At 53.2% G+C, this 23,510-nt stretch overlaps 1 protein-coding gene across 1 annotated transcript; it reads right to left on the reverse strand.

Annotated features, from left to right (window-relative positions):
- Positions 1-404: 404 nt before the first annotated feature.
- On the reverse strand, positions 405-23,510 carry LOC129012826 (myosin-7). Its single transcript, XM_054448902.2, has 40 exons — positions 23,324-23,510; positions 21,897-21,952; positions 21,235-21,443; positions 20,788-20,931; positions 20,343-20,499; positions 20,183-20,210; positions 19,458-19,566; positions 19,282-19,374; positions 19,115-19,178; positions 18,598-18,696; positions 18,257-18,360; positions 17,472-17,610; positions 16,929-17,047; positions 16,655-16,804; positions 16,200-16,370; positions 15,281-15,590; positions 14,936-15,003; positions 14,473-14,560; positions 13,674-13,791; positions 13,405-13,528; positions 12,992-13,128; positions 12,479-12,734; positions 11,617-11,859; positions 11,257-11,433; positions 9,871-10,016; positions 8,649-8,739; positions 7,523-7,912; positions 7,164-7,290; positions 6,858-6,976; positions 5,888-6,084; positions 5,181-5,364; positions 4,830-4,995; positions 4,545-4,669; positions 3,678-3,986; positions 3,284-3,487; positions 3,036-3,161; positions 2,648-2,923; positions 1,666-1,761; positions 1,418-1,552; positions 405-536 (listed from the first exon to the last, which is right to left on the reverse strand). Exons 3-40 carry the CDS (start codon positions 21,433-21,435, stop codon positions 519-521), a joined length of 5,808 nt encoding a protein of 1,935 aa, XP_054304877.1. The 5' UTR covers positions 21,436-21,443; positions 21,897-21,952; positions 23,324-23,510; the 3' UTR covers positions 405-518.

Consider the following 23,510-nt stretch of genomic DNA (forward strand, 5'->3'; position numbering starts at 1 on the left):
TTCTTCGGGCTCAGAAAGGGCACTGGCCAGCACCCACACCCCGAACCGCCGCCCTTTGCCCAGCCCTTGGCGGTATCCATGGTGGTGGGTGGGGCAGGGTTGACGGAAGCTGGGGTGCAGGTCCACAGTAGATGGGCTCAGGGTGCTCTAGGTGAACTTTAGGGGTCTCCCTAAATCTCCTTTAAATCCCGACTGGACCGGGGAGAAGGCTGGGAGGAGAGGTGTCACCTCTGCTGCATTTGGCTGGTTTGGGGGAAGTGAAAGGGGGTTTCAGTGCTGCTCCAGGAAGGCCTCCTAGGCCAGGCCTTTGAATTTGCCCCCTCTCCCCTGCATTTCCACCTCCCGTAGTCCAGACCCCACCCCCGGGTCCTCAGGGCAGTGAAGAAGAGTCTGGAGTCAGGATCTCAGCTTCGAGGAAAATTGCTTTATTCTGCTTCCTCCCAAGGAGCTGTTACACAGGCTCCAGCATGGGGCTTTGCTGGCACCTCCAGGGCCGAGCAGATCAAGATGTGGCAAAGCTACTCCTCATTCAAGCCCTTTTGAAAGGAAACAAAGTCCAATCAGTCCTTGGAGAGATGGTATTGGGCAGGGACAGGGCACGGGAACAAAGGTGAGAGGGGTCTGATGGTGGGGGGCCTGCTGTGTGGGCAGGTGGAAGCCGCTGTGGCAGCAGCAGATGTGTTTCCAGGGATTGACGTGCAGGGGGCAAGTTCTAGAGGGTAGGGTTCTGGGGTTGGCCAGAGGGAAGTTGCCTGGGCGAGAACAAAGCCAGGCCCACGTTCTCTGGGATGTCCATTTTAGGTTTGAGTTACAAGATTGCAGGACAAAATTAGGTGGAAGGGAACTGGAAACTAGCAGTTGGGGGAAACTGGGATATACTGGTTGTATATAAATTAGGGTCTTCTAGGGTGGCACACCTCCCTAAGGCTGAAATTCCCAGCACCACTGAACCTTAGAGCTGAGCTGGGAGTGGTGGCTCACGCCTGTAATCCCGTACTTTGGGAGGCTGAGGTGGGTGGATCACAAAGTCAGGAGTTCAAGACCAGCCTGGCCAACATGGTGAAACCACATCTCTACTAAGACACAAAAATTAGCTAGACTTGGTAGCACATGCCTATAATCCCAGCTACTTGGGAGGCTAAGGCAGGAGAACTCGGGAGGCGGAGGTTGCAGTGAGCTGAGATTGTGCCACTGCACTCCGGCCTGGGCAGCAGAGTGAGACACCGTCTCCAAAAAAAAAAATAGTTAGAGCTGGAAGAATCCTAGAAATCACACAGAACTGAATTACCTTGGCCTCTGGGGCTATGTGGTTCAATTGTGTGGAATAAATGAAAAGGAAGCATTCCGGGTTTGAGGGTGCTCTCTCTGGGTATGCCTGCTGTAGGGGTGACTAGCAAAGCCCAGAGGAGGGACCCACCTTGGTGCCAATGTCACGGCTCTTGGCCCGCAGCTTGTTGACCTGGGACTCGGCGATGTCTGCCCGCTCCTCTGCCTCATCCAGCTCGTGCTGCACCTTGCGGAACTTGGACAGGTTGGTGTTGGCTTGCTCCTCCTGCGGGAGGTGGGAGCATGAGGTGAGAGGGGGCCTGGGTTCTCAGACTCCTGGCTTGGGGGACGAGCTCTCCTATGCCTCCCCTGGGCCTAGTCCCCAGCAGGGTCACTCACCGCCTCCTCGGCCTGGCGCTTGTAGGCCTTGACCTTTAGCTGCAGCTTGTCTACCAGGTCCTGCAGCCGCAGCAGGTTTTTCCTGTCCTCCTCCGTCTGGGGGCCAGAGGGTAGGCAGGGGGTGAAGATGGCATAGTCATAGAAAGTAGCATCCCCTCTGCCCTGCCCTGCTTCATCTGATATCCTGACCCAATTCTACTTTCTGATCCTCACTATACACTTGAATTCTCCTTATAATTTCTTACCAAATATATGTAAATATTTTAAATGATCTATACCAGGAAAGAGTCCAAAGAACTAGTGAGACTCCTGAAATTATGCACAAAATTGTGTGTGTGCGGTGCTCCAGGGAGCAGGTTTTCCAGGGTCCGGGGACCCCATGGAGGATAAAGTCCCCTGCTCTGGACCTCAGCACATGCTGGGAGTGACTTTGGGGCTATGAGTGTGATGGAATTTCCTGGGCTGCAATGCAGATGACACTGACTTAATCTAGGTTAAGGACAAAGTGTGCTTAGAGGGATAGTGACATCCTGGATTGGAAAAGAAACAAATTCTAATTCAGAGTCTGATTCTAGAAAACACCTCAGAAAGCTAGAGTCCACACTGCCCTGGGCAATGGAAAAGTTTTTATGCTTGTTTGAATGGGATGGGTGTGTTTTTGGTGTCTTTTGGGGGTGACCCTGGCTACATATTTGCCTTCTGGTGAGCTGTGCTGGGTGAGCTTTGTCTGGAATTCTGTGTGTGTCCCTTGGCGATGGGCTAAGAGTGGGTGTTGAGATGGAGCTCCCAGGCCAGGAGGCTCAGAGACTGACCTCTGAGCTAGGGGACACTCAAGGTGGGGCAGAGCTAGGCAAAGTGAAACGGGGGCTGCATTCCCATCCTCGCCCTGGAAGAGGCTAAGAGCAAACTCTTCATTCTCCTCAGCTGGTTGTCACTGTGGCCATGGTGCCAGGGCTCTGCCTGGTGTCACCGCCCGCCGCACCTGGTAGGTGAGCTCCTTGATGCGCCGCTCGCTCTTCCTCATGCCCTTCACCGACTCTGCGTTGCGCTTCTGCTCCGCCTCCAGCTCATTCTCCAGCTCCCGCACCCGCGCTTCCAGCTTCTGCAGCTGTTTCTTGCCACCCTTGAGGGCGATCTGCTCGGCCTCGTCCAGCCGGTGCTGCAGGTCCTTAATGGTCTGCTCCATGTTCTTCTTCATGCGCTCCAGGTGGGCACTGGTGTCCTGCTCCTTCTTCAGCTCCTCTGCCATCATGGCGGCCTGTGTGCAGGAGAGAGGTGGCACATGGTCTGGTCAAGTCCTCACACACTCACTGCCCAGCCCATGGAGAGACACTGGTCTGGATCGGGTGGGTGGATGGAGGGGGACTCACATCCGTGATGGCCTTCTTGGCCTTCTCCTCAGCGTTCCTGCACTCCTGCACTGCCTCCTCCACTTCAGTCTGAAGCTGGGACAGGTCAGCGTCCATCTTCTTCTTCTGGTTGATGAGGCTGGTGTTCTGGGTTGGGGGAGGGTTGGGCAGAGCAGGAAAAGCATTGAGCATCTATGCATAGCTCTCAAGCCTTGCTTGCTGAGCCCCAGCCTGTGCTCCCTTCAGGAATGAGCAGGGGAGCCGCTCACCTGGGAATGCAGCAGCTGCACCCGCTCACTAGTCTCAATCAGCTCCTGCTCCGCCAGCTTCCGAGACCGCTCTGTCTGCTCCACCACGGCACGCAGCTCCTCCAGCTCAGCCTGCAGCAGGTTGTTGCGCCGCTCCACGATGGCGATGTTCTCCTTCAGGTCGTCGTTGGCACGGACCGCATCGTCCAGCTGAATCTGGGTGTCCTGAGGACCAGGAGAGTGGGCATGAGCAGGGAGCCAGCCTCGGTTCCCTTCACTGAGGGCACCTGTCAGAGGTCTCTGCAGTAACCTAGGGGCAGGAGGAATCTGGTGCCTGTATCGAGACACCACTGTTTCGCCAGGCCACGTGGAGGCCAGTCCCCTCTGGGTGAGGAGACCTCCCACCCCCGTGTACCTTCAACAAGCTCTGGAGGCTCTTGACTTGCTTCTGGGCCTCGGCGGCCATGCGGTTGGCGTGGCTGAGCTGGATCTCCATCTCATTGAGGTCTCCTTCCATCTTCTTCTTCACCCTCAGGGCCTCGTTGCGGCTGCGTGTCTCTGCATCCAGGGAGGTCTGCAGCGAGTCCACCACCCGCAGGTGGTTGCGCTTGGCCTGTTCCATCTCCTCGTCCTTCTCTGCCAGCTTCCGCTCGATCTCTGCCTTGATCTGGTTGAACTCCAGCTGGGCCCGGAGGATCTTGCCCTCCTCGTGCTCCAGGGAGGCCTGGGAAGGGGTTGGGGGAGGGGATGCAGGCAGTCAGGGCACAGGGCAGGGTGGGGGTCTGTTCACTAATCATGGATGCAAAGTGAGTTCAAGAGTGGTGTAAGTGGTTCAGTCAAAGAAGCAGAAGGTGGAGGAAAAGAGAATCTAAGAGAAAATAAAAATAAGCCTAAGAAAAAGTGATTCAGGCCTTCACAGGGGAGAGCTAGCTATGAAGACAAGGAGGAAAATGAAGAGAAAGGTGTTGCCAAGGAAACAGAGGCAATCAGGTATAGAGTATAAAAGAAAACAGAGGCAGGCAGAGGTGGGAAACGGGAGGTGCGTGGAAACGAGAAACTCAGCTAAGATGCAATGGGTAAAATGTTTTATATGAAGACAGTTCAGGAACTGCTCATTCATTCACTCCACATATCTTCATTGAGTGCCTACTATGTGCCAGGCTCTGTCCTAGGCTCTGGGGATGGGACAGTGAACAAAACAGACAAAGCGAGGGATGAGAACAGGGACCAAAAGCCTGGAGCTCAGCTCCCTGCACCCCATGCCCCGCACACACACACACACCTCGGCCTCCTCCAGGGCTGACTGCAGCTCCATCTTCTCAGCCTCCAGCTGCTTTCGGACCTTCTCCAGCTCATGGATAGTCTTTCCAGTGGAACCCAACTGCTCAGTCAAGTCGGAGATCTCCTCTGTGTGGGGAACATGGTAACTCGGTTGAGGGCTGCTGAGGTCCAGTGGAGTTGGAGGGACACGCCTCTTTGGCCAGACCCCTCTTGGAGCCCCTGGGTGGCACCATATGGGAACACAGACAGTGCAGCCCCTCCCCAGCCTCTTGGGCCCCCAGCACACCCTGAAGGTTTTTGTTCTCCCGCTTGAAGGTCTCCAGATGTTCCAGGGACTCCTCATAGGCGTTCTTGAGTTTGAAGAGCTCTGTGCTGAGGGAGCGAGCCTCCTTCTGTGAGGACTCCAGCTCCGACTGCGACTCCTCATACTTCTGCTTCCACTCGGCCAGGATCTGCCCGGGGACAAGGCTCACTGTGCAGCACCCCCAGCCTCAGCCCCATGTCCAGGGTCTGTCTCAGGACCTGCCTGGGCTCAGCCCTCCTCCCCCACCTCCAAGGAGGACAGCTCTGGCCTCGCACTGAAGCCCTCATGCCCCCTTGCCCTGCATGCTGGCTGCGGCCCCCACCCATGGCCCACCTTGTCAAAATTCCTCTGCTTCTTGTCCAGGGCTGCAGCAGCAGCATTGGAGCGCTCTACGTCCACCATCAGGTCCTCGATCTCATTCTGTAGCCGGTGCTTGGTCTTCTCCAGCGAGGAGCACTTGGCATTAACAGCCTCCACGGCCTCCTCGGCTTCCTGCAGCCGCTGGGCCAGCTTCTTCCTGCCCAGGGGAGGGTAGCAGAGGGTGGGGAGGATGGAGGGTGTGGATAGGGACAAGAGGAAACAACATGAACCTTCTAGAAGACAATCCTTGAAACCTCAGAAGTGTAGCTGGAGAAGCCTGAGGACAGCTCCCAGGGGCTAAGAACAGCAGGCAGAGGGTCCCAGCAGGGGGTGGAGACCCAGGCACCCTCTGACCCTGGCCCAGCCTCTGGGCTATGGACATTGAGGAGGTATGGGCTTCTGCAGCCCTCTCCACTGCCTTTCCCTGCCACAGTGCCCTGCCCCAGACGGAAGCACTCTGCCCTCAGACAAACCTTTTGTTCGTCTTATATTCGGATCAGAAACATAATTCGAGCAAAAAGCTTCCCTGAGAGGAGAAGGAGGTGGGGCCGGGGCAGAGTCCTCTTGTGTTGTCAAACACTAGCTAAGCATCGCCTGTGTGGGATCTGCTGAGGCTGGGGCTGGACTGAGTCGTGCCTGCAAAGGGGCCTCAGCCAGAAGTCAGGCTGCTCAGAACTCACTTGGCTTCCTCGAGCTCCTCAGTCCGCTGAATGGCGTCCGTCTCATACTTGGTCCTCCACTGGGCCACCTCCGAGTTGGCCTTGGACAGGACACGCTGCAGCTCGGCCTTGGCCTCCGTCTCCTCCTCGTACTGCTCCCGAAGCAGGTCGCAGTCATGCCGGGCCGACTGCAGTGCGTGGGCCAGGGCGTTCTTCGCCTGGGGAGGGGTGGGCACCAGGAGGTGGGCTCAGCTTTCTCCATAAAGCAACCCCACCCTTGCCCTTCTCCTCACCCCAATCTCAACATCATCCCTTGGCCTCATCTATGTCCAAACCCCCAGTGGACCTGTCATGGTTTACTGTTTGCTGATAACAAAGAATGCCAATACAGCAGTGAACTATTTAAGAAAAGCTTCGTGGCCATTGGCCCTGAGCTCCTCCCCACACCAGACATGGTCATCATCACCGCCATTTTACCTAGTTGGGGAGAGGGAAACAGGCTCAGAAAGGTTAGGGGACTTCCCTAACCTAAGATCACTGAGCTATAAGAGGCAGGTTAGTATTGAACCCTGGAGTTTTTTAAAAAATCATGTTCTTTCTCCTTTTTCATGAGCCCAGCAAAGTGCTAGGAATAGGCTCCAGTTTAATTTCTTTCTCCAGTTTTCAGGTGGCCCTGCGAATCCCAGGACCCATTTGTACAGTCCCTACATCCCCTAGCTGTGCCTAGGCAAGGCCATCTCGTGCTTCCCTAGTTCATTTCCTCTCCTCCTTCCCACACCCTGCCTCCCGCCCAGGGATGCAGCAGAAGCAGAGGGCCTCAGCCTGGGGAGTAGATGGTATGTGGCAGGGTTTGGGCTATGATTTCTTTTTAGAATTCTTGGAGAACTATTGGTCCACAGCCAGCCTTATTGCTGGGAAGGGAAGTGATGTTGATGCAAGGCTAGTCAGTGTGCTCCTTGCTTGGGCCAGGTGGCCCGAGTCTAGCCTTTACCTTAACCTCCTCCTCCAGCTGCCTCTTGAGGTCCTCCAGCTGCTGGGTGTAGGTGAGCTTGCCTCGGGTCAGCTGGGAGATCAGTGCCTCCTTCTCATCCAGCTGCCGGGATAGCTCACCTGGGGAAACACCATTCTAGATCAGCACTCCTCTCTATCCCCACCTCCTCCCCTAGCCCTCAGGCCCCATTTTCTGGAGAAACTCTGTGTCTGTGTGTACGTGTATTGGCGTGTGCACGAGGCTGGAGTGGCTCAGGAGGTTGGGGAGACTGTGGTGGGATCCATGGAGCCCCTTCTCTAGGCTCACCATTCTCGGTTTGCAACTTGGCCCGCTGGCTGGTGAGGTCGTTGACAGAACGCTGGGTCTCCTCCGCCTTGCTCCGGTGCTCATTCATCTGGTCTTCCAAGGTCCGGCACATCTTCTCCAGGTTAGCCTGAGAAGGGAAGGAGAGTTATATGATGGATGTTGGGGGCGGGGGGAATGAAGGGGGTGTAAGAGGTGCGACTAAAGGAGGAAGAGGGAAGGTGTGAAAAGAAGGAGGGGATCTGAGAACCAGGCAGAGGAAGGGAAGTGGGAAAATGAACCATAAAGGAAGAGAGACAACATGGACAGAAAGGGGAGGTGGGAGGAGGAAGTTGGAGGAGGGGAGGCCGAGCAGAGCCTGCCTTGGCCTTGATGATCTGCTCCATGTTGGAGGTGACGTCGTCCAGCTCCAGCTTGAACTCGCTCTTCTCCTTCTCCAGCTTCTGCTTCACCCGCTGCAGGTTGTCGATCTGCTCGCCCAGCTCGGCCACGCTGTCGGCGTGCTTCTTGCGCAGGGCCGCGGCAGTGGCCTCGTGCTGCAGCGTGGCCTCCTCCAGGTCCCGCCGCATCTTCTGGAACTCGGCCTCGCGCTTCTTGTTCATCTCGATCTGCACGGACGTGGCTCCGCCGGCCTCTTCCAGCCGCTCGCTGATCTCCTCCAGCTCCCGGGACAGGTCTGAGCGCAGCTTCTCCACCTTAGCCCTGGCGGTGCGCTCGGCCTCCAGCTCCTCCTCCAGCTCCTCGATGCGCGCCTGGGTCAGACACAAAGGGCTCAGACCCACCGCCTGGACTCCTCCACTGGAATCCCCCCCGGTTCTAAAAGGCTCTCGGCTTCTCTGGAACAGCAAGTCAGTTTAGCTCTTCCAGTGGAGAGGTGGGAATTAAAGGATTTGGGGAAAATGGTTTGAAGAGCCGAGTTAGCCTTCCTTTAGGCGAGGGCCTGACAGTCTACATGCTCTTTATTGGAAGGAAAGTGGTTGAAACTTGCTTTTAAAGATGGACAAAGAGACCTGTGTTCTGGGGATATTTTAAGCAGTTTAGTCATAAAAAAAAATAAGAAAAGTTGAAAATGAGAGAGCCATATTTGTCTGACCAGACAACTAAAGACCTGACACAGCTTCTGCTCTAGAGTAAGAAGGAAAGTCATGCCATCAGAGTCGAAGGGCTCTTAAAAACCTCCATGTAACAGGGGAGGGCATGGAGACCTAGAGATCTGGAGTGGGCTCCCGGAGGTCACCCAACTAAGGCAGAGCTGAGACAGGAAGCCAGGAATTCTGCCCTCCGGGCCTGTGACCTTTTCAGGGTCTCTGTGGATCACCTGGCCCTTTTTGGATGTATGCATGGGGACACTGTGATAGCTGCATGTCTGCCTCCATGGACACATAATCAGTTCCTGTAATGCTGTGAACAGGACACCCTAGAGGAGGGGGCAGGGGAAACAGAACCAGCCCAGGGACTCAGCATCCCGCGTGGGTGTCCAGACCTCACCTGAAGCTCCTTGAGCTTCTTCTGCAGCTGGCTGCCGAGGGCCTGTTCATCCTCAATCCTTGCATTGAGAGCATTCAGCTCAAAGTCTTTTCTGTGGGGAAGGAGGGATGGTGAGGTAAGGGAGACTCGTGGGGCCTCAGGAGGGTCCACCAGTGGTTGAAAATGGTAATGATACAGGTAAAGAGTAGGATTTCATTAGAAAAACAGCTTCTGGGGGTGATGTAGGATCTCTGGAAGTGTAACACCTGCGGTGAGATTGAAATCCAACAAGAATGTAGTGAGAGGAGTGCTGTAGACAGGGTGATGGGGCCTGGGCTCTGCAGGACATTCCCATCTTTGGTCCTTGTTTTCTCATAATGTAAAATGAGGGGGTTGGACTAGATTGTTTCAAAGGTCCTTTTTAACTCTGATGGTCTTTAATTTTGTCACTGTTGCTTTGGGTAACTCAGCTAACCTTTCTGAAACTTATTTTCCTCTTTGGTAAGGTGAAATTAAAGATACCATCCTTAAAAGGTGTTTTGAGAATCAAATAGGATCGTGTATTTATTCATTTATTCAACACATTCTGTGCCTGGGAAGGTATGAAGATTCCTGTGCAAACACAAACTTGATGAGGATGTAGATTATGATGATTCTCAAAGCCTTTCAAAGTCCTGAGCCTGAAACACCATAAGACCTTCAATTATCAAAATATGTTCTGCAAGCTCACTGTTTACCAAGTCTGGAAAGTCTATACATTTTGGAAGAACTTACACCAAGAACTGGAACCACAAGTTAAGCAAAACAAAGAAATGGCCCTGATCCCCTGACTTCTTGAGTGTGAGGGCATTTCTTGGTGCCCTGTGGGCTCTCTGTGAAAAGCCACAAAGGGACTTTCCTAAGAGGCTCTCATGTGGAGCCTTCCTCCATGTCAAGGAACTGGTCTCCAAAGAGAGATGTGTATAAAGGGGGAAGGCTGTTATTTTCATTCCCACTGAGTGCCTAACAAGAAGAAAGGACTCAAGGGATACAGTGGACTTTTTGCCAGGGTGGACCATCTAACTAACCCTGATATCTGGGACTAGGGGAGGAAAGCCCTTGTGTGGGAGGCCTTTTCCCATGGTTTGCGCCTCCACTTGTGGAGGCTGCATGAGCTTGTTGCCTCAGAGGATGGCTGTCTTGGGTCTGCTTGTACTGTTATGGGCTGGGGAGGAGGAAGGGCAGCAGGGAGGGGACACAGTACTTTTTCAGCCGCTCATCCAGCTGCTGCTTGTCATTCTCCAGGTCCATGATGCTCTCCTGGGTCAGCTTCAGGTCACCCTCCAGCTTCCGCTTCGCTCGCTCCAGGTCCATGCGCACCTTCTTCTCTTGCTCCAGGGATCCCTCCAGCTGGTGGAGAGAAGGAGCCAGGGCCAGTGAGGCAAAGCATCCTGACTTGGTGATTTTGTTGTTCAGTTACCCCAGGACTTGGTAAGTCTTTGTGTTCAGGACTTGGGAAACCTTCCCCAGAGTGGGCCAAATGTTATTAGGGGACTGTGAAATTGCCTAGATATAGGGGATGCTCAATCAATATTTGATAGATAAAGGAATGAATGATTGTGGGATGAAACCCCAAAGCCATATTCTTTCTTTCTTTCTTCCTTTCTTTCTTTCTTCCTTTCTTTCTTTCTTTCTTTCTTTCTTTCTTTCTTTCTTTCTCTTTCTTTCTTTCTCTCTTTCTCTCTTTCTCTCCTTCCTTCCTTCTTTCTTTTTTTTTTTTTTAATGGAGTCTCACTCTGTCACCAGGCTGGAGTGCAGTGGCGCGATCTCGGCTCACTGCAACCTCCACCTCCCTGGTTCGAGGGATTATTCTGCCTCAGCCTCCTGAGTAGCTGGGACTACAGGCGCACGCCACCACATCCAGCTAATTTTTGTATTTTTAGTAGAGACGGGGTTTCACCATATTGGCCAGGATGGTCTCGATCTCTTGACCTCGTGATCCACCCGCCTTGGCCTCCCAAAGTGCTGGGATTACAGGCGTGAGCCACCGCGGCCAGCTGCTGTGTTCATTCTTTCAGCATCCTATAAACACCTACCGGGCATCAGGCTCTGTGCTAAGCACTGCAGTCCCCAAATTGAATAGATCTAAGTTCCTATCTAAAGGAAGCTTGTAGTCTTATGGCTGAGATAGAAGCTTAAATAATTAAAATACAGAGTGATAAGTGAGTCAACAGACATATGTGCATCAGAGGGAACAATGATCAGATTCTGCCTAAATATTGGAATTTCAAAAATTCTACTTGGGGAGCTTCACAAAATTTCCAAAGAAATTTATCATGTTATTATGAGATGACACTCTAAATCTTGTGTCAAAGGCAGAGATATGTGGGATTGAACGTAAATTAAATAAGAAAACTCATCTCTATTATTGATCATACCAGTGAGATTAGATACATAATTCAGAATTGATCACCACCTCTGACTTTTTGTTCCCCAGCTGCCTTCTAGAAAGATATCAGGAAAGTTAACATCCTCTAACCCCACCCCCCTCTAAACACACACATACACACACACACACACACACACACACACAGCTCTGGGCACAGATAGACATGGCATATCTAGGCCCCACAACTCTGAATCTACTCACATCATCCACTTGCTGCTCCAGCTTGACTTTGGCCTTAGTCAGGGTGTTGACCTTGTCCTCCTCGGCCTGAAGGTCATCCAGGGCCTGCTGGTGGGCCTCTTGCAGAGCTTTCTTCTCCTTGGTCAGCTTGGCGATGATCTCATCCAGCCCAGCCATCTCCTCTGTCAGGTTTTTCACCTGCCGACCAAGAATCCCATCTCCTTTAGGGTCAAAGGTCACCAGCTTGGTGCCATCTGTGGGGAGCTCCATGTCAAGGTCCATGCTGCTCTCTGGATGCCGAGTGGCTAGCCCGGGTCAAGGTCAGTATGGTTTGGGAGTCCTGACGAGACCCAGGCTGGAGCCAAAGGAAGCTGCCTTTACCTTGTTCTCTGTTGCGTGTTTCTCCTTCTCCACTTTGGCCAGTGTCAGCTCCAGATCATCGATGTCCCTTTTGAGCTCTGAGCACTCATCTTCCAGCTTGCGCTTCTTGGCAGTGAGCTCAGCATTCATCTCCTCCTCATCCTCCAGCCTCTCATTCATCTCCTTCACCTTAGCCTCCAGCTGAATCTTGTTTTTGATCAGCTGATCACAGCGCTCCTCAGCATCTGCCAGGTTGTCTTGTTCCTGAAGGTGAGGAACAGAGGGGAGGCTGTTCAGGGGGCAAGGTCCTCATTCTTGCAGGTAGAGGGAAGGAGAGGCACATGCCTTAAATAGGAGGGGAACTCTAGGATATCCCCAGTTGGCAAGAGCTTCAGAAGTATGGGGAGGGGAAGAGTTTCAGGATCGTGTAACTTGGGAACATTCGGGAGGGGAGCAGACAGGAAAGGAAACAGAAGTCTTCATCTGAACCTCTTCCTCTGGTCTCCTCCATCGAAGGGCGGGAACTGCATTTGCTGATGCCAAGCACTTATGTATCATGGCTCAATGAAATGGACAGCTTTATTCCCTGTCTAGAGGAAATTGAGGCTCAAAGATGATGCATGGTCTGCCCAAGGTCACAAGATAATTAAGCTGTGGATCTTGGTTGAACCCAAGTAGAAAGCCTGTGCTTTTAAAAGTCAGCTCTTTTCCCTCTGCTCTTTCCTCCTCCTGAGGGACCTCTTTGGAGGTCTTTAGAAGTGTTTATCCCAGAGTCCTCTGACTGAAGGAACAAGACAGTGAGCCCCTGTGCAGGGAGGTGCAGGGTTGTGGGAAGTGAAGGCAGAGCAGGGTGGAAGAGCCAACAGTAGCCCAGGAGCCTCACCGCCTGCACTTGGAGCTGCAGGTCATTCTTCTCCTGCAGCAGGGACACCATCTTCTCTTCCAGCTCCTTGCGGCGAGCCTCGGACTTCTCTAGCGCCTCTTTGAGTCGTGCGAACTCCTCCTTCATGGAGGCCATCTCCTTCTCTCTTTCTGCACTCTTTAGCAGCGGCTTGATCTTGAAGTAGAGCTTCATCCAGGGCCAATTCTTGACCCCCATGAAGGCTCGAATGTTCCACTGGATTACCAGCAGGGAGTCTCTGCAGGGGCCCATTGAAAGGAGTGCTGAGCATCCTGCCTCCTTCCTACCTGAGGTCCTGAAACCTTGGGAATGTCCCATTTCCTTCATCCCTCCCACCCTTCCTGAGGCCTCTGACCCTGTGACTGCAGTGTGTTCATATGAGCCCCTCCTGCAGGTCTCTCTGTTTGAAGATCTGCTGAGTTCTTTTTCCTGACACTGCTCCTGAACCAGCCTGGGCCTCAGAGAAGCAGGAAACCTCTTCTTGAGATCTCTCACCTACGTTCCAGCAGCTTTTTGTACTCCATTCTGGCGAGCACACCTCGGGACTGGGCCTGGATACGTGTGATGATGCGGCTCAGCCTCTCGTCCCTCATTTCCTCCAGCAGCCCCAGCAGCCCGGCCTTGAAGAACACCTGCAGGCAAGGTGTGTGTTGGGCATGACTAGGGAGGGGTACGAGGGAAAGAGGCAGTGGGGATTACCTTAGGAAGGGTAACAGCCTAGAAAAGGATTGCAGGGAGGAGGTCAATGGCAGCTGGAGGTGGGATGAGGGGAGTGGTGCTAGATGTTCCGCTGGGAGAGGTAGCATACAGGTAAGAGATTTTGCTAAGATGATTATAACAGGAAGAGCATCAGAGGAGTCAATGGACAAGAGATGTCTTCCTTTAATTAATTAGTCTCCTTTCCTCACCTTGGTGTGGCCAAACTTGTACTGGTTGTGGTCAATGTCCAGGGAGCTGAGCAGCTTCTCTGCCCCCTTCCTGCTATCAATGAACTGTCCCTCAGGGATGGCCGCTGGGTTCAGGATGCGATACCTGAGGAGGGAAGCGCCCAGAGTCACCCATGCTCTGCAGTGATCTGCTCTGCCCACAGAATTCCAGGGCCACCTGCAGATCCCATTCCCACCAGGGCAGCCTGGCTCCCCCTGTTCTATGAGCTCTGGGGCACCCTCATACCCACCTCTGCCGGAAGTCCCCGTAGAGGATGCGGTTGGGGAAGCCCTTCCTGCAGATGCGGATGCCCTCCAGCACGCCATTGCAGCGCAGCTGGTGCATGACCAGGGGGTTGTCCATCACCCCTGTGGCAAGAAGGAAGTAGGAGGAGTCTGTGAGAACACTGGATTGAAGTTCTGGATTCTGATCCTGGCTTTGTCACGATTAGCTTGTAATCTTAGCAAGTCAGTAATAATCATTTGTTTCATTTTCTTCTAGCCACATTTTTAACCAAAAGGCCTTCACATTCCTTTTTTATATGATTCACACCTATTATCATAGGTGGTAGCCAGAACAGATATATCCCATTTTCTAGGTGAGTAAATTAAGCCCAGAGGGGTTATGGGACTGGCCCAAGGTCACTAAGCTGATCAAGAACAGAGCCAGGTCTTGAACCCAGGTCCCTGAGCCTAATCAGCCAAAAATGGATTAACAATTTGAATATGTCTCATTGGGGGATTAAGTGGTTCTGCAGGTAAATTTAAAGTTGAACTAAGATTATATCTTGGACAACCAGCTATCCAAGGGGTTGTAGGGCCACTGATGAGGTAATGTCCATCAGAGTGCCTTACACATCACCCATGTTACACACTGCAAGTGCAAGGCAGAGCTGAGAGGGAGGTACCCTGGGAGGCCTCATGGGGGATGGGAGGAGAAGAATGTGGTTTGGAAACCACTGTGGTGGTAGGTAGGGAGATGCCCTAGGAGGTCCTGTTCCCAGGGCCGTGTATGCCCAGCAGTGGGCTGGCCTGTGTTTGTGGCCTCACCTGGAGACTTTGTCTCATTAGGGATGATGCAACGTACAAAGTGGGGATGGGTGGAGCGCAAGTTGGTCATCAGCTTGTTCAGATTTTCCTGTGGCCAAAAATGCAGTAGAGAAAAGTAAAGAAAATGCAACAAAGAGATGCAGGAAGAAGAGAGGAGAAGAAGGAAGGAAAAGAGAGATGGAGAGAATTCAAGAAGTCACAGAGATGAAGGGGCCCTGGGGGCAGACAGGGATAAAGAGAGAGGGTGGGAGACAGGAGGGAAAGAGGAGAGAAGCGAGATGGGAAGTAAATAAGTGAAGAGGCCAGGAGATGACAGGAAGAGAAGCCAGAGTGAAAATGGTCATGAATGCACCAAGGAGACAGGGAACGGGAGGAGTAGGGGATGAACAAGGCAGGGAAGGGTGGGGCTGGGTGGGGTTGGGCAGATGGGGAGCCAAGTTGGCTGGGGCTGTGTCCCACTCACCCTGTGCAGAGCTGACACAGTCTGAAAGGACGAGCCTTTCTTGGCCTTGCCTTTGCCCTTCTCAATAGCTGCAGGAAGGAGAGTCAACAGAAGAAGCATCAGTGTGGGGAGGTAGGGCGTGAGTAAAGAATCACAGCCCCTCTTTACATCCTTGCTGGCATTTGGCCCCTGGGTGAGGGCCTTCAATGTGGCTGCCTCAGTTTCTTCACCCAGTTCCATCCCACTGAGTCTGTAAACCTTGGGGTACAACCTGACATTGAATTGGTGGGGTGTAGCAATTGACCTGGCTCAGAACCTTGGCAGAATCCCTGCTCGTCTGTGCCGGGAGCCTCAGTCCCTACTTACGTGCATCAGCCCCAGCATAGTTGGCAAACAGGGTGCTGAGCAGCTTGAGGGAAGACTTCTGATACAAGCCCACGACAGTCTCATTGAGAGGATCCTTGTTCTTCTGCAGCCAGCCAATGATGTTGTAGTCCACAATGCCGGCATAGTGGATCAGGGAGAAGTGGGCTTCGGGCTTCCCCTTGATATTGCGTGGCTTCTGGAAGTTGGCGGATTTGCCCAGGTGGTTGTCAAACAACTTGGCCTTGAAGGTCATGTCGGTGGCCTTGGGGAACATGCACTCCTCCTCCAGGATGGACATGATGCCCATGGGCTGAGGAAGCAGGGGAGAGCATCACTGAGTGTCCTTGGCACAGGTGGACATGGATTCTGATCTATGGTCAATACTTGCTCATGGAGGTGCCATGTTGGGTGTTAAGGTAGTAGGCTCAGCTCTGAGTACAGTTATCTACTGACTGTCACCAGTTCAAGGTGGAGGATTTTGTCTGATGACAGAAGGACCTTTGTGAAAGTCTGGGAATGTGGATTCTATCGATGCTGTACACACCACTCCACCACCCAGATGCCTGAGATGCTAAGGTTGAAAACAGGTGCACTCTTATGATCCCCTACACCACCCTCACGCTTCCTGATTCTTGGATGCATAAACCAGGCCCAATAAACATGCAGGTGTGGGAGGTCATCATGCAGGTGCCTGTCCTCTATGTGTCCACTCTGAAGCCCCTGGGAAATCAGCTGTCCCTGGTGCCACTCTGTCCTGGGTGCTCAGCACAACATAGGCTCTGGAACCAAGGGCTCAGATCCTTCAGCCCCTTCTATTGTCCAGATTATATTCCCCAGAAGGGAGAGGGGCTGCTATTTCATCTATGGTGTTCATGTTGAGTGTGCAGGGAGAATTCAGGTGGTGAGGCCAAAGAGGCACCTTCTCGATGAGGTCAATGCAGGCCTGCAGGTCCATGCCGAAGTCAATGAATGTCCACTCGATGCCCTCCTTCTTGTACTCCTCCTGCTCCAGCACGAACATGTGGTGGTTGAAGAACTGCTGCAGCTTCTCGTTGGTGAAGTTGATGCAGAGCTGCTCAAAGCTGTTGAACTGCAGGGGGCATGAGGGGTGGGAGCAGTCAGGAAGTGGGTGTGAGTGGCCATTGGGGCTGTGCCCGTGCACTGTGCCTGAGCCCAGCAGGGCGTGGCTGGGCCCCTCCATGTCAGGGCAGTAAAGGAGGGCTTCCCCTGAAGACATGGACAATGACTGCCTCTGTCACCACACAGTCCCCACTGCCTTCCCATGTCTGGTCCACAGCTCACTCTAAGCAAATAGCTGTTGAATGTGGGAGCGAGCGAGTGATTGTTCTCCCACTCCCAGGGGTCCCAACTCACGTCGAAGATCTCGAAGCCAGCGATGTCCAGGACTCCTATGAAGTACTGGCGTGGCTGCTTGGTCTCCAGGGTGGCATTGATGCGCGTCACCATCCAGTTGAACATCCTCTCATACACTGCCTTGGCCAGTGCCCCAGTGGCATATATCACCTGCAAGGTGGAGGAGAGACCCATATTGAGCAGGGTTTTTGGGAAGAGTGAACTTGAAAACTCTCATCCCACCATGCCAGTCTCCCTACCCTGCCCACCCATTATCATCTGAAGATGGACCCACCTGCTCGACATTCTGCCCCTTGGTGACGTACTCATTGCCCACTTTCACCCGAGGGTGGCACAGCCCCTTGAGCAGGTCAGCTGAGTTCAGCCCCATGAGGTAGGCAGACTTGTCAGCCTCTGGAAGGAAAAGGCAAGTAGCAAAGTTGGTAAAGAGATGACTTCTGGCCGGGCATGGTGGCTCACGCCTGTAATCCCAGCACTTTGGGAGGCCAAGGCAGGCAGATCACTTGAGGTCAGGAGTTTAAGACCAACCTGGCCAACACGATGAAACCCCATCTCTACTAAAAATACAAAAATTAGCCAGGCATGGTGGTGCATGCCTGTAATTCCAGCTACTCAGGAGGCTGAGGCAGGAGAATCACTTGAACCCAGGATGTGGAGGTTGCAGTGAGCCAAGATCGTGCCACTGCACTCCAGCCTGGGCAACAGAGCAAGACTCCATCTCAAAAAAAAAAAAAAAAAAAAAGAGAGAGAGATGACTGCTGAGCAGACGTGGCCCTCCCTGACTTGACAGCTGCCCCCAAGAATCCCTGCCTCCCACCTTCAGTGCCGTCTGGCTCCGCCTGCTCCTCCCGCTGCTTCAGCTTGAACTTCATGTTTCCAAAGTGCATGATGGCGCCTGTCAGCTTATACATGGAGTTTTTCTCCTCTGAAGTGAAGCCCAGCACATCAAAGGCGTTCTGTAGGGAGGCCCCGTATTGGCGGACCCCAGAAAATGAAGTATGATGGGTAAGTGAGATCCCTTGTAAGGTGTAGAGAAAACTTGTCTCCTTAATCCCTGTGGGTTCTGAGACTCCCATACCCAGTGGGGAACTCCAAAACAAAGGATGTAAGATGCAGGGAACTCCAAAACAAAGGATGTAAGATGCAAGAGCAGAGCAGATGTCAGCCGGCCGCAGCCCCACTGTCAGTGGCCACAGCTTTTCTGAGTTACCCATTTATGCTTCCTGGCCCTACACTTGCTTCCTGCCTGGCCTTCCATACCTGTCTGCATCTGTTCACCTAACAGCACCTCCAGCCCCATGCCATCTGCATGGCCTTCCCTCCTTGTCCTGCTCCCTCGGTGATGCTTGTTTCTTGGCTTGTGTGCCTCTCTGTCTCATGGCTTTCAGCCCTTCCTGGTTTGATAGAACACCAGATACTGGCCAGTCCTGTCTCACCTCATCCATTCCCCAGTACACCCTGATCACAGGGCACATTCTGGCTCTCAGGAGGTCCATACCACTTTAAACAACCAGTGGCCAGCATCTTAGCTCTGCTTTTGAACCTCTGTTTGCCCCTCACTGCCAATCCTCCCATGCCCTGGCTGGGTCCTCACACACTCACATCAGTGGCCATGAGCTCCTCAGCATCATCAATGGAGGCCACGGTGGTCTCTCCTTGGGAGATGAATGCATAATCGTAGGGGTTGTTGGTGATCAGCAGCATGTCTAGGGGAAAAAACATGGTTAGGGTGGGACACAAGTCCCCGGCTCTCATGGAGGCTGCTCACCACAGCACATGGCCTGAGGAGGAGCACAGGACAGGGCTTGGCTTGGCCCCACATCCCACTGAATTGAATCCAGCAGTGCCATGAAACCCAGGGCATGCCAGCTGAATCCAGCCACAAGCAGAGGGGACCAGGTTGCCATGGAGATTGTTGGTCTCAGTTGGTGGCTCTGACTCACCCAGCAGCTCAGGCTTTTTGTTAGACAGGATTTGGTAGAAAATGTGATAATCTCTCTCCGCTTTCAGCTGGAAAATAACTCTGGATTTTTCCAGAAGATCTGTGAACAGGTGGGGAGAAGAAGGAGAGAAAGAAAAGTTAGGGTTTGGGCACAAGGAAAATTAATGATAAATGTAGCAAGCAAAAGGCAGAGGGAAGGGAAGAGCCAGAGAGACTAGTTGGACAGACACAAAGAGATCACACAGAGAGATGGACACAGAGACCCAGAAGAAGAGAAATAGTCTCAGAGAGAAATCCCAGAGAAAGACACCTAGCCATGCAGAGACAGAAATGGAGAAAGATGCAGAGGAAGTCTCAGAGAGAGACAGATATGTAGACCTGAAGACAGAGACACCTACAGACAGAGACTTAAAGGGGAGAAAAACAGAGGGAGGGAGGGGAGAGAGAGAGAGGTCAAGACCAGATGGTCTAGAGCAAGGGTGAGCTTAGGCTGAGCCTAGCAGATTCACGGCACTCACAGGTCTCTATGTCTGCAGATGCCAACTTTCCTGTTGCCCCAAAATGAATTCGAATGAATTTCCCCTGGAGAGATGGAAAAGAGTGGTGATGAATCAGGGGAAGGCTCATATCTGAGACCATCCCTCCACCAGTCCAAGTCCCAAGGCCAAGGTCAGGGACCACTCACGAAGCGGGAGGAGTTGTCATTCCGGACGGTCTTGGCATTGCCAAAGGCCTCCAGAGCAGGGTTGGCCTGGATGATCTGGTCCTCCAGGGTGCCCTGCAGAAGTCAAGAAGGAGGCAGGTGAGAGCTCTTCCCCCTCCCTTTCTGTGGTGCAGGACCTTGGAGGGCAGCAGGCCTACCTTGCCCGGGCTCTGCTCCTTCTTGCTGCGGTCCCCAATGGCTGCAATAACAGCAAAGTACTGGATGACCCTCTTGGTGTTGACCGTCTTCCCTGCTCCGGATTCTCCGCTGTGAAGACAGTCAGGGGCTTATTGGGCAGTGAACAATACTACTGGAGACCAACAAGCCTCAAATCAGGAGAGAATGCCTGGGCCTACCCGAGAGTAGGAGCCCTGGGCAAGAAGCTGTCAGGTTATCTGCACCCAAAATCCACAACTGTCTTCTGAGGCACAGAGGTCAGGGCTGGCACCAGGAAGGATGCCACCAGAAGGCACTGGTTTGGGCAGGCTGAGCCTGTGCTTGGCTGGGCAAAGTAAACGGGGGAGATGGGCCTGGGCTGTTTTGGGAAAAGTGGGTAGGGCTGGAAGAATGGGAAATGTTTCTGAAGGGAAAGAAAATGAAGAGGTGAAGACATGGCAATGATGAGCTTCTGGATAAATGCGTGATGAGTTGGAGGAGAGTGGGTGAAGGAGGTGGGAGAGGAAAAACATGAAGGGGATGGAAAGCAGAAAGGAAGAGGGAGAGCAAAGAGAGGGGTCAGGGTAATGGTCAGAGGAGAAGGAGATGGGCACTAGGTGGAGGGGAAAGAGGCTGAGTCTATGCCTAGGGGCCTGGGACCCCTGATGGGGCTGGAGGCTGGGATCAGGGAGATTCTGGAAGGGAATAGGGTAGCAGCTACACTCACGTGATCAGGATGGACTGGTTTTCTCTGTCTGTGGGGAGAGGGTGGGGAGGAAAGGTCAGGAGCTGCACAGGATGCTCTCATGGGGCTTCCCCCTTCCTTCTCCCTCTCCCTCCCGGCCTCTCCCAGTTCCCTTCAGGAAGACCCTTCCGGGGCCTCTCACCTGTCAGCATGTACTGATAGGCGTTGTCGGAGATGGAGAAGATGTGGGGTGGGGCCTCGCTCCTCTTCTTGCCCCGGTAGGCAGCCACCACCTCAGGAGTATACACCGGCAGCCACTTGTAAGGGTTGACGGTGACGCAGAAGAGGCCCGAGTAGGTCTGGGGATAGAAAAAGAGCAGTGACTTGCCAGTTGTGAAGGGGGAGGGCTGGTGATTTTGGGAGTTACAGAAAGATCCCAGGAGAGAAAGAAGAGAAAGGAAAACCTCTGCATGCACTCAATCTGAGTAACGCCAGTCCCCAGAGTGTTGGAATTGAACCAAGGATGTTGGGACGAGGTTAGAGTGTAATCCTGCCTAGACACAAACAGAAGACACTCTTGGTTCCTGGGGTGGACATGGATGGAGCAGGAACAGAGATTCCAATGTGGGGCCGGGTGCAACACTCACGTAGATCATCCAGGAGCCGTAGCGCTCCTTGAGGTTGTAGAGCACCGCGGGCTCGTGCAGGAAGGTCAGCATGGCCATGTCCTCGATTTTGTCGAACTTGGGTGGGTTCTGCTGCATCACCTGGTCCTCCTTCACGGTCACTGTCTGCAAGAGCCCCCATCCAAGCCCTCCTGTCAGCCTGGGCTTTCCCTCCTTCCTCAAGAGGATTAGGAGTTGGTGAGTGACAGGGCAATAGTGCTCAAGAGAGAAGGAACCAGGATCTCACAGGGAAGACAGAAGGGATATTGGGAAGGAGAGGGCTCTTTGGAGGGTCTGGATTCTTCCCCAAAGGGAAGGAGAATGGGACCATCCTCAGGTCTGGTGGGCGTGGGGCATGGGTGTACCCCTCTGTGTCCACCTAGATGTGCAGGTGGCCAGTGTGGACTCTCACATCAGCCTCACACCCACCTTGCCATGCTCGGTCTCGGCAGTGACTTTGCCACCCTCTCGAGACATGATCTTGGCCTTGACAAACTCCTGTTTGTCATCAGGCACGAAGACATCCTTCTTGAGGTCAAAAGGCCTGGTTTGGGCTTCTAGCCGCTCCTTCTCTGACTTGCGCAGGTAGGGGGCGGCAGCCCCAAAGACTGCCATCTCCGAATCTGCCATGGCTGTGCCTGGAGTGAGCAGAAGCTGGCTGCCCTCCCATCTGCCCATTCTCCCCTTCCCTCCCTGGGCTCTCCCCTTCAGTGGGAGCCCCAAAACCTAGCACCATGCTCAAGAGTCAAGAGGAGTTACCAGTGAGTCCCTTCCTCTTTGAGGTTACCCCTTAACCAGAAGAGCAGCCTAGCAAACCTGCCAGGGTAAAAGGAGCAACTAACTATTGTTCAAGCTGGGGCTCTCCTAGGGGAAGGAAGAGCATCCTGAGCTCCTTGTAGGAGCAGAAATCTAACTAATTCCATCTCTGACCCTCATCTGTCCCTGGACCCCCTGGTCACAGGTAAGGAGCTCCTGATAGCCAAGATATTCTCTCCAGCACATTGCAGAAACTAGAGTTCCATAGCCTGGCTTTGGGGCTCTAATGCCCAGTCTTACTAGATTTTCAATGCTCTAGCTTCAGCTTTTCTTACCTGGGCTACTCAAGTGTGTCTACAGATGAGGAAAGGGGCCAAGGCCTGCAGGGAACCTGGAGAGAGGGAAGAGGCTGTATCAGGGCAGGCTGTGCCCCACCTGGCCAGTCCCACCTTCCTGCTTCTCCCTGGCTCTGTCCTTCAGCATCCACCCACTTCCAAAACAAGGTGGAAAGGGCGGTCAGCTTCTCTGGTCCCATCCTTCTTGTTTTTCAAACCCTATTTCCTTTTTCCTCAAGAACTAGTTCTAACAGCTTCCTGGTGTCAACCCACCCTGAACCCTAATCCTCTTCACTCCTGCGAGATGGTCCCACCCCTGCCTGTACCCATCTAGTGGTACCTTTCTTTCAGCCATCTGAGAGACAACTAATGGTCACAGTTGTTGGGCACTTTCCAGTCTAAAAGCACTTCAATGCACATTCTCCTACTCAGTCTTCACCCCATTTGACAGATGAGGAAATCGAGGTTAAGTGGCTTGCTTGTCCAAGAGCCCATGACAACAAGTGGGAGAGCCAAGACTTGAATGCAAGTCTGATGACTCTGAAGAGAGTTCTTTTCCATCCTGTCCCCATTTTGTTGTCAGACTTTGTGGACATTCTCAGAGAGAAGACACTGTGGGCTTCCTCTTATAGACACACCCATCACATATCCAAACACCCTCCACAAGCCCTCTGATGAACACTCATGCCTGCTGCTTGGGTGTGCTTCTCACATGAAGACAGGCTTCTTTCCCATACGTCAGTCCGCACCCCAACCCCAGGGTGCCATATATGCCTCAACAGCAAATGTGCACATTTCAGGATGTGTGCCGCTTAAGTAGACTCACATCACTGCGTGTTCTTCAGTACACAAAGACCTGGAACATCCTACACCCCCGTGCCTGTGAGTTCCTTCTGCAGACGGTACACATACTATAACAGTCATGACTCGTGGAGGCATAGACAAGAACCTCTGCATGCATGGACAGGGGTAGCTACACATTCCAGGCCTCACAGAATCACATGAAGGCATACACACTTCCTAGAATCCTTCTCCACCATCCTTTCTCCCTCCCTGCAAAGGAACCTCCTCGTTCACAGACATGATCATACCCACATCTCCCACCTGATATTTCTGTATCAGTCAGTGAAGTACATACCCTCTCTCACATTCAGACTATGCAGGCTTGTCCACACACACACACACACACACACACACACACACACACCCTGTAATGCATATTGGTCCCATATGCTCAGATGCAGGTATGTTCCCCTAGGAACTCCTGTGGCACATATGCCCATGTTTAGACCTGCACACGTGTGCCCAGTGACTGGACCTGGTACTCTGCATGAAGTCCTGCATGAAGCTTGCTATTCCTAGAGGAATCCCTTCCTAAGCCTGGAGCCCCGTTATCCCAGAGTAAAGCCTCCAGCTCCCGCTCCTACCTGAGAGCAGCAGGGAAAGACACAGAGCAGGACAGAGCTGTGGAGCCAGACCTGGTCTCAGGGGCTGTATATATGGGGCAGCAGGGCACCCCCACCCCCAACTGCACCCAGTCCCTAGCCGGATTTAGAAAGGGCTGTTGTCACTAGAAGCATTTCCCCCAGGCTCCCCCCCTTCCCAAACTGTGCT

Source organism: Pongo pygmaeus, chromosome 15 (assembly GCF_028885625.2).
Source record: "Pongo pygmaeus isolate AG05252 chromosome 15, NHGRI_mPonPyg2-v2.0_pri, whole genome shotgun sequence".
Taxonomy (NCBI): domain Eukaryota; kingdom Metazoa; phylum Chordata; class Mammalia; order Primates; family Hominidae; genus Pongo; species Pongo pygmaeus.

Excerpts from the sequence above, each read along its gene's own strand:
- LOC129012826 (XM_054448902.2), bottom strand. The coding sequence starts at position 21,435 with ATGGCAGATTCGGAGATGGCAGTCTTTGGGGCTGCCGCCCCCTACCTG. Across the intron at positions 17,611-18,256 it reads AGGAGCTCATGGCCACTGAT|AACGCCTTTGATGTGCTGGG; the intron begins GTGAGTGTGTGA and ends GCCTCCCTACAG. Across the intron at positions 14,561-14,935 it reads CTGTGTCAGCTCTGCACAGG|GAAAATCTGAACAAGCTGAT; the intron begins GTGAGTGGGACA and ends TTTTGGCCACAG.